This window comes from Athene noctua, chromosome 3 (genome assembly GCF_965140245.1).
Source record: "Athene noctua chromosome 3, bAthNoc1.hap1.1, whole genome shotgun sequence".
Classification (NCBI taxonomy): Eukaryota; Metazoa; Chordata; class Aves; order Strigiformes; family Strigidae; genus Athene; species Athene noctua.
Window position 1 is genome coordinate 8945050 of NC_134039.1, and position 14518 is coordinate 8959567.

The 14518-nt window shown below is 39.3% G+C and overlaps 1 protein-coding gene across 1 annotated transcript in view; it reads left to right on the top strand.

Moving 5' to 3' along the window:
* CRACR2A (calcium release activated channel regulator 2A) overlaps window positions 1–526 on the top strand; it is a 52964-nt gene extending 52438 nt beyond the window's left edge. Inside the window, exon 17 of the mRNA XM_074901242.1 lies at window positions 172–526. Coding sequence (XP_074757343.1) covers window positions 172–262 — 91 coding nt within the window. The 3' untranslated portion in view covers window positions 263–526. The remainder of the gene's footprint in view (window positions 1–171) is intronic.
* The last annotated feature ends 13992 nt before the right edge of the window (window positions 527–14518 follow it).

A 14518-nucleotide genomic window follows, 5' to 3' on the forward strand; every position in this document is an offset into this window, starting at 1 on the left:
TGATGGAGCAACCATAATTGTTTGTTTCTTAGTTTACAAAGCTCTGTCATTTTCTGTTAATCTCTGCACAAGTTCATAGGCTTGGGGAAATGTTTTCTGGTTTGATCTCTTATGGCTATTACTCTTTTTTTTTTTTTTTTTTAATCAAAAGTATTGGTTTTTTCCCCCCAGGATTTTAAAGGAACACGAAGATAAAGTGAAAGAGAAAACAATTGAACTTCAACCTGATACGAATAAAAAGTCTTGCTGTATCAGGCCATGAAATGCTGGGACATGTTTAGACAAATCTTACATATATACGACACTACGTGGCACCATCAGATTTGCTTTATCTTCCAAATATTTCTTTTGCTGTGTTCCAAGTGTAGGTGTCAGTGAAACTTAAATTCCTTGTATGCTCTAATCTTCGCTTTTACAAATACTGTCTTCAGTTAATTGACAATGTATTTTGGGCAGTAACAATCTTTTATTCTGTTTGACACCTAACACCACTGAATCCTGCTTTGTGTTCAAGCTTGTAGAAGCTGCCCCATTAATAATGAGAAATAATTTTATAGGAAGAAAACTACTTGGAATGTGAAGTAAAATCTTACTGGTGTGGATGACCTATCTTCTGAATACTTCTGTTTATTTAAGTTCTCTTTAGATCTGATTTTGTGCTGACCTTTGTTACAGTTTCTTAAAAATTGAAATAGGAAACTGATTGGTTGTTTAAAAGCAACACACCAACAACTGCAAAGTATAAGGTGATATCTAAAGCTTAGTGTGCAATATACATGAACAAAGGATTGAAGAACTATGAAGATTTTCCTAAGTAGCATCAACTCATTTATACTACACATTGTTGCATAAAGGTCCTTGATAAGAAACCCTCCCACTTAGATGTGATGAACTACGTATTTTTAGACAGGTCACTGAGATACCATACAGGCTTGCCTGAGCTGTTGCCAAATAAGATGGCATGTTTCCATGGTGAGATGGTGCTATGCAAATATCTAGCTTAGTTTCCAGAAACAGTAAAGTCATGGCAGTGCAGTACTTTATTCTGGCTAGTTGGCCAGAGCCTATCAGAGCAAATCAGCCTGTGCTTTTCATATTTGACATGGCTGTATTGCTTTGTGTTGCAGAGCTTGCTCTGGACCTCTGTTTGGCTATGGTGTCCTATAGAAGTTCCCAAAGCAATCTGTGTCCAACTTGAACATTCACATCAATTCACTGTCATTAATGCTGGTCAAAAACACATACCTACATAGGAAGCTCATTTCACTAGTGTAGTTGGTTGCAGTACAAAGTATATTATGGCCAACTGAACAGCTCTGTGTCTCCAGAAGTCTGACACAGAAGGTGTCATGCCAAATGTTGGAGGTGAAATTTTCAGAAATAGTAGATCTTCTTGTGAGAAAGATTTTGAGAAACTTTCCAGCATTTAAGGAGTGAAAAATCTCACCAAAATCCAGTAAGATACTGCTTTCTTTAGCAACATTAAGAAAAAATTCCTCTTCATCTACCTAAATACGTGACTGATTTTTCAAAAGCGTCTGCCACACAGCATTTCAACAGCATTTCACTTTGGTTTAACCAGGGCCTGATAGCACTGAGATACAGTGTTTGAGAAATCAAACTCATAGGGACATCTTTTAGAAAATCATGGCCTTGCCTGGGTCATAATTACTTTTGGAAGCCTTTGTAGAATATAAATGAAAATAAGAAACTTGAGACTGGGTCACTCAGCCAGAACATGATCAACAATTATTCTTGTTGGTATTTGTCTTCACTGCAACCAGCTATTGTGGTAAGCATTCAAGAATGATTATTCATGATGATGGGCTTGTTGGGAAACTTGAACCCATGGCGTAATTTATTTCATTAAAATATCAAGCAAAACTGTAGATTTTGTTATATGGCTGTTACAGACGTTATGTTTTCAATCCACTTTCTAAATGTTTAAAAAAGTTATTTTTCATTTAAATAATGAATCAATTTGAAACTAAAGATGAAAGTTAACCACTAGCTCAGTAACTCTATTTTAGGATAAAAACTTCATCAGCAATTTAATTGTGCTCTTGGGATTTCAGTCTGATCAAAGGTATTTATTTAGTGCCAAGAACTGTACGATAGAGGTTTGCATACTTTCTGCTACAACAATTCTTATATCCATGCAACACTCAAATGCCCTTTCCTTATCCCTGATGTTGGGATCCAAACATGACTCCTTTCCTTAGCAAGTAGAATAACCAGGGTTTTCTTTCTATCAGGACCAAGTAGCCCAGGATGAGCTGATGCTTAGGGGTGCATTAGAGCGTTTCATACCCCATTGATATCAGAACTGGCAATATTTCTTCCCAACTCTGTCAGCCTCAGGAAGACAGTTTGAAGGCTAAATTTCAGCTTTATAACTGCTAACTCTAGCCCCACAAAACTCCAAATTCAGATCCTTGATTTTTTGTTCCCTGAAGTTCATTTTGATTTTGGAAGAAAGTGACACATGAGGTGCATCTTCTTTTATGTGACTTCTACAGGATCATTTTTATTTGGACATCTTTTAGTGTGCACTGAGACCCTGCTAGCAGGATATACACAACTTGAGGGTAGGCAATGTATCTGAATCCTAGGACGAAGGTGATTTCCTTTTCTTCATCTACTAGAGCCAAATCTGGTGAAGTCTAAGACCCAGGAGGTGTCTCCCATCTCAGACTGATAGCTGTGGCTGCTGCTGTTCCTTTTTGCAAGTCCAGCCAAAACCCAAGCTGAGTACATATTGCAAGATGCAGGTACACACACAACACTGACATCATCGGCCATGCAGACAACACAGAGAGCAGCATCTTCACTGCTTGTCACCCACATGCACACAAACAGCATTCCCATAAATACAAACACAGATAGCCCAATTCTCCTCTTCCTTTCCAACTGGTCAAGATTGAAAATTGCTGATGAAAACATACACATACACAATTCCTATGACTTGCAGTGCTCTCTATCCCCTTCTGCCCTCTCTACCTCCCCAGGATCATGCAGAAATTTGGTAGAAATAAATATGATAAAAAGACTGGATAGCCTGCAGTTACGAGGTACAGGGCTCAGTCAGATTAAACTCTGACCAGCAGCTTGCTTGTATGCAACTGGCTCCTTTTATTCTACCTTCTCTTATTTTCCCCATGCTTGTTATTCCTCTATCCACCTTGACCCCTCCCTTTCTCTGCCCTTCATATCCCAAAGAAACAACTAGCCCCTGGTTGTCTTTTCCACATTAGTCCCAGTTTTGGTACACCTGTACCCACATACGTTTTATATTTTCTTCTTCTACCATTACCTAGGTCACCTCGGTATTATTGATATAGTTACTGAGGTGCTGCTGGCCTTGCAAGTTTCCCCTCCCAAAGAAGTCATTACTATTCCCTTCCAGTTATCTGTGAAGTTAGTCATGAAGTTATCGTATAAATCCCCCTTAACCACCTGTGAAGTCCAGGCATTGCTCACATGTTATATGTAGTTGTTATCTGCTTCTCACTCTGTTACATTCAGAGTTTCTCATGTCATGTCCAGAGTTTCTCATGGTCTGTTTGGTTAGCTAAACCTCAGGCCAGGTCCTAGTCGTCTGTCTGCACACACCTTAAGAAACAGCAGTTATTTGTTGATTAATGCTCACAGAAGATAGGTATGACTAACATGCTACAAAGCTCTACTTTGGACAGATTCTGCTGGCATGTCAAACTGGTGCAGGAATTGTCAGCTTCCAGTGTTTCTTGATGCTAACCAATCCTTTGTGTTTCTGGGTTGCTGTCTTCTGACTCTCCACCATGGTTTTATACCTCCTGTCAATATTTTTCTGAGATCCATCAGAAAGTTAATACTGGCTTAATAGCAGTGAAGCTTTCTGTTTGTTTGTTTGTTTGTTTTTTTTCTTTTTTTTCCAGTTTTGTATTAGCTTTCCTTGCTCATAGCCCCCCCTCCCCTCCTCCCAAAAGCTTTTTTATAAAGATAAGCCAAGGTCATGATGCAGCTGTAGGTCATGAAGTCTTCTCTAGTGGGTTACATAGAGATTTTTGGAGATGTGGATGGTGTCTTTGTACTGAAAGAGAAATGAATCAAAAGATAGTAGGCAGGGGAATGCTGAGCAGAAGTTTTTTTCACCTATTCCTATTACACTCTGAGAACAGAAAACCATCTTCATTTAGAAGTGACTAAAATGCTGATACAGGAATCTTTGAATACAAGTACCTGCAATTCTACAGAACATTTTAGCTACAGAATGTTGTTTTGCTTCTTCTGCCAGACTTCCTAATAGTCTTTGGACAAAATTCGTAGCTGGCGTAAGTTCAATGAATGTAGCAGATTTTTTTTTTTAGGGATATATATTACATTGGAAAATTTCCCTTAGTAGAATGAAAAGTACCAACAATAGTGAATGAGAAATTCTGCTGAAAAATTCCTTCTTACGCTCATCAGGCTTTGCCCTTCTCTCAAGTTCACTGTTGTAACTCCTTGACTTTCTTGTGATGCCACCCTGTATAGAGTAAATCAGCTCACAAGCAGTGCACACCCATGTGAACTCTGAGAGGATGATCAGTTGGTAAGAGAAAATGGGTAAAATTAATCTTCTCAGCCTGGTCAGGTACGCAGTACTGACAGATCTTTGGGTACCACACACACTACAAAGCCCATTTGCATGGATATGACACAATGGTCTCAGCCCTTTGAAATGGGCATATGTTACAGGCTCTAAGTAGCAGTGGTCTGCAGTTGTGACCTGCCTGGAGGAGATCATGAACTACTGTGTACCAGTCAACACTGGTTCCAGCCTGCCCAGATTCAAGCCAAGCAACAGTATTAAACATTGCACACTATAATCTCACTGAGAGAAGTGTACAGCACCTACCTATGTTACATATTTAAAGAGTAATCTGCAGCTGTTAGAGGGGGGACACTCCACACACAAGGAATGTGTGAGGAACAGACCACATTGAGGAAAGTTTGTTCCTGAAAGAATTGTAGCCAGTGGATCATTCCCCATGCTGGAGCAAGGACAACTAAAGAACAGGACAACTGGAATCTCTGTGCCCAGAACAACTGCAAGCATCGGGAACAGAGTGGCAGAAACCATAATACTTGGGATGACAGAAAGCATTATGCACACTGCCTTAACTCCCTGTGCTGCCTGTGGGCTCACTGGATGAATTCTGACAGAGTGTACCTCAGAGTGAAAATAAAGGAAGCTGAGACTCAGGGGCAGAAGAGAGAAAAAAAATATATTGATGTTTGTCTAATTTTTTGCATACTTTTTCTTTCCCTGGTACCTGGATCAGCAATAAAGATTTAAGTTGGTTGGTAGTAAATTAACTCAGGTAAAATTCCTCAACTTCAGACTGGCTTTGTTTGTAACATATACATATTAGCAGAATTTTCTACCATGTGAGATCATTATTGAATAAATCCATCATCTGCACAAGTGGAAGCTTGTTTTAGATAGAGAAACATGTCCATAAACTCATCAGTAGCAACTTCCTGAATTCATCCACAGCTGTTGAAATAATGGGTCTTTTTGATTATTGAATTGACAGCAATTGCAATAGCACTTGTGTACACTCCTGAAAAAAACAGAAAGATGAGCACTTTGACCTGTTTACACCTCAAACAACTAAAGTTCTTTTAATACGAAACTGGTAGGAGACATCTGATTTTTGTATGATGAAAATAGATATCTCAAGGAAAAAAAAAATTGTAGGTTAAGTTAACAGGGCAGGAATAAAAGTTCATTCCTGTAACTTTAATACTGAGTTAATATGAAGAAGTACATACCAAGTAACCTGAAATACCGTATCTAGTGACACTGATTCCTTCCAAATGTACTGGAAGTTAAAGGTCATCTGATTAGTCAGATAAGCATTGATTCTTTCCTCTCAAACACTGAAGAGGAAAGTGTTTTAAACTATTTCAGCCATATTGGAAATCTGTGTTTAGCTTCTACAGTCATCCGTCTTTCTGGTGCCTTTTCTGCAACATGTTCCTCCTGAGCACAACAATCATTGCAAGTCTTTTCCCATTCCCAGAAGAGCCCAGATTCAGAGGAGCCTTCTCACTGGAAATGACTAATTTTCATATGCTGAACAGGAAGGCAGTAGGGAGGCCAGTGGAACTGGACATTCAAATACAATATTATGTGGCTCAGTATTACTCAGGTACTCTTATTTCTTGAGCTGCTGTTTCTGTGTATGTAGGTGATGAACAGTGAAGACCTTGCTCTCTGTGTTCTCTGTGTGGCTGATGATGTCACTGTTGTATGTGTATCTGCATTTTTGCAATATGTACTCAGCTTGGGTTTTGGCTGGACTTGGAAAAAAGAACCACAGCAGCCACAACTATCATCCCTCTGTGACATTCTGTGTTGTGCCCTGCGTTTCCACATGTTAATTTGTGCCATCTGTATCACATGTGGTGTGAGATTTGTTTTCTTTTACTCTGAGCATACAATAATAGAGGTCTTATCCAGGTCTTTTGCCATTGTATCCAGCTTCATCTTTTTTTGCTGCCTTCTCAATGACCACATAGCAAACATTATCAGCTCTGGAAAATCAGTCTGCCTATTTGCAGGATTCAGTACTTTTGCAGCACTAGACTTAAATCTTGCCTTTGCAGAGCAAATCAAGTATATGAATCAGGAATTTGAATACTGCTGTATTTGTCTAGCTGTTATTAAAGCTCAGGTGCCATCTTTTCCAGGGGAGAGAGTACAGGGTGGGATTGTGACTCACTGTCCCTGCCAGTCATTACTCATCTGTTTTACCTTTTAAAAGTCATTAGAACTCTGCAATGAACCAGCTTTAAATTACTGCCTTGGCAGAATGTCAAGGAAAAAAAAAAAAAAAAAAGACAAGAGTTCTCTAGTGCGAGCTAGTGAGCTGAACTAGCCCTGCAAAATCTGACAAATACTGAAGCTAGTGGGAGGATACAGGTGGAAAAACACAGTTAAGATCACAGCTGTGAAAAAAAGAAGTCTACAGGGGAGAGCAGCCCATTTTCAGTACTATCAAGGTGTTTAATTGCCTCATCTGTAACTTCATCTTTAAATACAGATAAATGGAACTGGATGTGAACTAATTTACCATGCTTCTCAGGTGGCTTTTGGGCGTGGTGGCTTTGGGGGTCAGTGCTGAGCCCAGTACTAATGCAGCCAAACACCAGTTTGGATACCTCTGCTAGAGCTGGAAAGCCTCAAGACTGCCACTGCACAGCTCAGAGTTACAACACTGCTGTAAAGCTTAGTGGAGCGCCCCTGTGAGAGTGAGTGCACTGTTCTGTTTCTGCATGGCCCTGCTCCCTGTTGTTGCAGGTGCATATGGCTGAACTACGCTGTACTGCGCTACAAGACAGTTTTGATCAAGGTCCTTTGAATCCAGACTATTAAGGCTCATCAATTGCTGTAGCAACCCATTATTATATGGGTTTATATTATGAAGCTGTAATAAGGCTGTTCCTCATCCCTGTGAAATAAGCCATAAATCATTAATGCAGATTCTCAGTAACAGGACTTCTGTAAGTATTATTCTAACAGAGAAAGTGATTTGCATTAAATGACATGTCTGTCAGCAGAGAAAGACAAATGAATTATGAGAGTGGAACTTTATACATGCACACTGTAGACATTTTTATTTGTAACCATACTGTAAAGTCCCTCTCTACATTGAAATGTATTGGCGTCATTAAATGCCCCAGCGGAGGTTGTACAAGGAATTACTAAACTCAGATAGGATGTCTGGAGCTCTTGCTTTTGTCATGTCCATGTCCCATGTAGGGTGTGCTGCACAGAAGTTGAGTGCTACTCACATCAAGGCAAATGGAGAACATATGCACCGATGATTAAGTAGTGGAAAATTTGTTTAACATTTGTTCCTACTGGCCATGATTCTTAGGGTTGTGTAGAACAATAGCTAAAATATCTTTTCGTCATTGCTGTGGAGATGACGTAGCTGTGCAGATGTAGTATACTTAGATTTCTACAGGGTGCCGTTGATCAAGAAAGAGGACTCGTATAAAATCAGCATTACAGACATCCATCAAATGATTAAAAATCATCTGCTGGCAGGTCTCAAAATACAATGCTAAATAAGCAAAGCATGGTCTGTTGTTAAGGGGAATGTGTTTTATCAGATCTGCTGACAGCTTATAAAATCTCCATCCTTGGAAGTTTTCAGGACAGGTTTTACACAAAGCCACAGTGATTTGACATAGCTTTGGGGAAGGTTCCTTTTGGAGCAGTAAATTGGGACTAGAAACCTCCAAGATTTCCTTACAACCAACATTTCTATGGTACAGATGGAAAAAAACAGATAATCTTTTAGTCATGCAAACCATTCTGCATGTCTGCTTTGTATACCAACATTAAAGCCTAACAGTTAGTCTAAGACCCCTACAACAGCTGCAACTGAGCATCCAAGGGTGCTATGAAAGCACTTTATTGTACTAGACATTCACAAGAAAGCAAATGTCAGTTGTATCTTCCAGAGGGCAAGAAGACAACTACAGGGTGGTAAGCCTTACCACAATTCCTGGGAAAGTGATGGAAACCATTTCCAGACACGTGAAGGGCAAGACGGTGATCAGGAATATTCAGCATGGAATTACAAAGGGGACATTGTGCTTCTCCAAGCTGATGGTTTCTATAGTGAGATGGCTGGCTTGGCAGATGAGGGATCATGGATGTTGTTTACCTCAACTTTAGTACGATTTTGACACTGTTGCCCGTAACATCCTCAAGGAGAAGATGACAAAGTGCAGGTTAGATAATTGGAGAGGAAAGTGCTTTGAAAACTGGCTGAATGACTGGGTCTGGAGGGTCTAACGAAGAGAAAACTCAGGAGGAATCTTACCAGTGTGTGTAAATACCTGGTGGAGGTGGGGAATGAAGAGGAGGGAGCCACTCTTCTCAGGAGTTCCCAGTGACAGGATGAGAGACTACAGACACAAACTGAAACACATAAAATTCCATCTAAACTCAAGAAATACTTTTTTTTTTTCTTTTTTTTTTCTTTTTTTTTCTTTTTTTTTTTACTGTGGAGGTGGTCAAACACTGTCCATCCTTGGATATATGCAAAACCCAACTGTAAATGGTCCTGGGCAACCTGCACCAGCTTGTCTTGCTTCAGCAGTGGGGTTGGAAAAGATGTTTTCAAGAGATTGGTGGGCCACAGTGCTACTTTCTGGCTCCTGAAATTCTGACTCTGTGTAATGTTCAAAGCCCCATAGGACTCTAGGCTGACTAGATTTATCCTCACTACGCCAGGCAATTATGCGAGTGTGGACTGTAATAAAAAGAACATGACACACAGGCAAGTAAGAGATGAGGGCAGCTTAGAAGAAAAGTTTGGCTTTGATTTATAAGCGGATTCTGTTTTTCTGTATACCACTGAAGTACAAGCTAGAAACATCTTGAGATGAAGGAAAAGAAACAGCATATTGTGTCAGTACTGTGTCCATCGTTTGCTGCTGTTACAGCTTCACAGAACACTTAGGTTGCTTGCCTGCCTACTCTCATCCCATAGGAAAGCAGGCAAAAGAGCTATTTTTTTCTGAGATGCTCTGTCAGTGGTGATAACAGCAATTTGGATAATCAGACAATTATGGAAGTAAATAGTTTTTGCTTTAATCAGGTCTCATTAGCTAATGATATTGAGTTTTCATGCCAATAAATGTGAAAAATAAGCCATTATGATGATAAAGTGCTTCTGCTAACTGATCAGCATTGTAAGTTAGTGTTAATGTAATGAGTTATATATGCCTTTTTGGACTGCCATTTCATATTTCTGCATCAAAATGGTAGGGCATGTATGGTTTGTGAATAAATTCTGTTGTGACCTTAACACAGGGATCCATTTCTGGCTCTAGGGCTGTGTTGTAGTGGAGATGCTGATGGCTCATTTGAGTAAATGAAAATGGCTAGACACAAAAGCACAGCGCTGAACTGCAAAAGAGGATGTTCTGTTTTCCACATGAGGATTTAGGGGTCAGCTCAGGCTTGATTTTGTGGACTGCTGTGCTTCTAAAAGACCATGTTTGATGTTTCAGAGGGATGGCTTGGACTGTAGCCCAAACCTGTATGTTCTGTGAGGAAGTGAGACTGATTTTGGGTTGTAGTTGTCATGTCAAAGAAAACATGGTTTCTTTCTGTTTCATAGTCACACCGTACTTTTCTCCAAGCTTTCTCAATAATTCTGTCTTCATGTTGTTTGCATCATCACTTACCTCCAGTGTTTGTTTCCACTGAAAAATGAAAAAAATATCAAACATTCTAAGAAAATGGAAAGGGAAGGGAGTCAGAAATTGTATCAGTACCTGCTAAGACTGGAAAGACAGGTAAAGAGAAGAGCAGAGATTGCAACAATTTTGAGACCATAAAAACCCTTTTCCTTTCCCTTCAGCAGTATCTGGACCCTGGAATATTTTTTTGTCTAAAGGACAGGTGCTCTGCTTTAGCAGTCATCTGCCTCTTTCTTAGTCCTGGCTGTGTATAACATGTCTTCTTTACTCTTTTTGTGTCTATCCCCAGAAGCAGCAGCTATTTTCAAGGGAACAGTCTTGTTTCCTGTAGGCATACTACTGCCCTGGTTCACCTCAGTCAACATACTGTGCAGAAATACCAATATTCTGGGGAAAAATTAATTTAAAGTAATGTGGGTTTTTAAATTTTACAATAAGGCTATTAGAAAACAAACAGATTGTTATATCAGATCATAAACATCAGGTTTGTTTCTTTAATTGCTTTTTAAAAATATTTGTAAGTGCTATAAATTCACACTTAATTTTTAGGAAGTTTAGATATGATCTAAATGATTTGTCTTCCTCCCACTTGCCTGTGTGCTTTGGTGATTAACACCTGAGACAATCTCTGAGAAACATTGAAAAGAAATGTTTCAAAAAAGAATAAAACCCTCCCACTTTTCCAGTTGGAACTATTCTGTGAATGCTTAATGCACTCACTTGGCTCTGTTGTATGTTCAAACTAGGCAAATGCACACACTGGCATAAATTTACACCTCATATGCCAACCTGAAGATTACTTATAAAATGTGTCCTCCATGCCACCAACACAACAAGGTAAGAGACCCCGAGGCATTCTTTAATTAGTGACCCTTGGAGTTACATTCTTTGCAAACCCTTTAGATACATCTATTAATCAGTGTGTAACAGCAATATATGCATAGCCTCTGTTAGAAGGAAAAAAAGGGTGTATGTGAGGATTACAGGTGGATAGGTGGTGTAATTCATATGAAAGCTAGGATGCAATCAAGGGTGGTATATGGAAGAGAGGGACTACCACGAGGGGACTACAGGAGAAACTATAATAGTTGTATATTCTGGTGTCTAATGGGGAGTTACAGTGGAAACAGAACTAGACTTGTCTCAAGGGCAAATAGTTTGAAGTTATAACTTCAAGAAGAAGTTGAACAAGAGCCAACAGTTTGAAGTTGTAACAAGAGAAATTCCAGTTGAATATAAAATGCTTCCTTGTGAGATTAGCACAGCACTGGAACAGCTGCTCAGAGAGGCTGGGTAATCTCTGATCTTGGAAATGTTCAGACCCTTTCTGGACAAGGGCCTGAGCAACATGGGTTAGCTCTGAAGTTAGCCCCACTCTGAGAAGGTGGTTAGAATAAAGACTTCCAGAAGTCTTTTCCATTACAAATAACTTAAAGCTTCTGTGAGGTTCTATGGCAAAATAACTCCAGCTACTCTGTTTTGCTGTCCCCTTTACAATTCAGGTACTTTCTTTTTTCCCCTTCACCCATCCTCCCTTATATAGTGGGAGTCATTGCCTGTAGCTAAAGTAATCTACTCTTACTCAGCTGAGAAAGGAGTTCTGAGCCCCTGACTCCACCTGAACAAGGGAGCTGACAAACTGGTAAGAGGTAGGTCACTCTGATGTCTGCCTGCTCCACCACCCTCCCCACCCCTCTCTCCTCCTACTCCTGCCTGCAAAAAAAAAGCATGCTCCCCAATGAAAGCAGCCTCTAAAGCTAATTTCCCATTTCTATAACACTCATGGGGCTTTGTGATTTGAAAGTAATTATAATACTCTGTTGCTTTGTTGATTATACCAGGGATACTGGGACATGATTTTGTTAAGTAAATCTTTCTTTCCTAAGTGTTATTTATACTTTTTTTGCAGAGAACATGTTGCATCTACCAGTATGCACAGTACTTGAAGTTACTGATTATAAAACACAGACAGATTGTCCTCTATTACACGGAGTTCAATTCATATGAATGGGGCCACTTACAATGTTACTGACAAGATGTTGAAATGATAGCACATATAAGTATTTTTTATGTAAGTAGTATATGTGAGATGTATTTTACAGTTAAAGGAGAGTGACGGTTAGATTATCTTCTTAAAGTGGGGGTTTATCCTTTGTTATAGACATTGTATACCACGTATCCTCGGTAAAATTACCTTCTAAGTGAAGGAGGTTTTTCTTGATTATTTACAATCAAATCTGTATGTGGTAAATTAATTTATAAATTAATATTAAATTTAAGACAAGTCCTGTAAGAAATTATCTCTGAGAAGGTTCTTCAAGCTAGCTCTGTAGTGAAAGCATGCTGTCTCTGGTAATATTATTGTCTATATTCTGAACCATATCAACCCCTATAAAAAGTCTAAGACAGTATAAAAAGGCTCTAAAACTCCTAATTCTGCACACGGGAAGGTCCCCAGAACAAGCCCTGCAAAACCCAAACCAAAACTGTGAAACTTTAGTAACATTAGGCAAGGGCTAGTTGCTGCTGGGAATAAGAAATGCATGTGAGAATAAAGTCATACTCTACTGTTCGCTAGAGAACCTTGGGAACACTGAGTGGCCCTCTTAACATTAGGGACCACCTCCCTAATCCTGCGGGCACTGCAAGTGTGAATTGCACACTATGCTTTTTAGAGGCGTGCTCAGTATCTAGCTTTTTTGGATGCTCCTTTGAGTTTCAACTGACAGGACAGTCCTTGGGAAGAGCTTTAATACTTTTGCCTTAAGAATAGAGTCAAGGCAAAAATGACCTACTTTTTTTTTTTTTTTTTTTTTCTCCAGGACTGTATTTGTTACTCATCAGGGACAGTCTTTTGTGTAAATACTGCATTTCAGTTTCTTTCTCATGCTCTGTCCTCAGCTTATCATCTTCTTTTCCTGTCAGTGGGAAGGAAATGAAAAGTTTTTCAACATATATCTGTTTCAGATATCAATGGCCATTTTGTCAGTAGTATTTTAATGCAGAGCTTTGAAGATCAGTGGCTTGGGTTCAACCCTGGAGTTCATGATAGACTTTTCTATTCAAGCCTTGAGAAGATTAGGCTCAGACTCCGTGGTAGTTACCCAGACTTGCTGGATTGCTGAGGAAAACCTATGAGCTGATTGCACCTGGCCTGCGAGCTCTTCACATATCTGTTTCACTAGTGCTGACCTAACAAAATCTATATGTGCTGAACTCATCGATGCTTTAAGAACATTAGTAGTAGTTAGTAACACCTCTAATGGCCTTGGAAGCCCAAATTTTCTTTTTGATCACTGTGATTTGAAGATACTCATCACTGCAGTAGGCACTCTCAGTTCTTGATGTGATGGAGAAATATGTGATGTGTTTTTGATATGAAGCACAAGTCAGGTTCCCAGGGCTCAATGTGACTGAGTGTGTTCATCACCCCAGAACTGTGCCATTAACAGCAGCAAGGACATGCAACACTGAAGTGAAGGGGCACTTGTAGTAAGAATGCAAGGTGGGTGCTTTTGAAGGGGCACATACATTTCATTCTTCTTAGGTGAAAGATGAGGCAGAAATGGCAGTACACAACAGTGCTTAAAATACCTCTCAGACTGATTAATGAGCTGTTCTAATCAAGTTTTCTTTGCTGCATCCAATACTTTCTGCCAGGCAAAAATGACACATTCTCAGTACAGGCAGGCAGACCCTTGTGAATTACCTTTTTTTTTTTTTTTTTTTAATTTTCTTTTTTCAAACAAGATGTTGGGGTTTTTTGTTGTTTTTTTTTTTTTAAATATTAAAGATATTAGAGATTCATGCAGTGGGCAAGAGAAGTGGATGGTTTGAAGTGCTGTTAAAGTGTAAGTTAGACAACAAAGCAAGAGTCTTTCCTCTTTCAGTTACAGTCAGCTCAGTTGTTACTAGTAAAGAAGATGAAAACATTGTTTGGGTATCTGTATAAATGGAGAGGACTGAGAAAAAACCTGGTAGAATTCCTTACCTTAAAGTCCTAGAATGGCAGAAGTGTTAGTAGAAAGTGACTTCTAGAGGTTTTCTGGTCAGTCATTACTGAAAGGATAGCTGATCTAGCTATGAACTGTTCCCTGAAAATTACAGCAATATGTGAAAGATAAAATCCTACTCATTTTGTGAGGAAAGTTGTTCATCCTCATTCCAAGAAAATGTAAGAAAAGTGCTTTAAAACAACAGTGATGAACTACACTGCAAACAGTATGCTTTACTGCTGAATTACAGTTTAATTTCATTCTACATA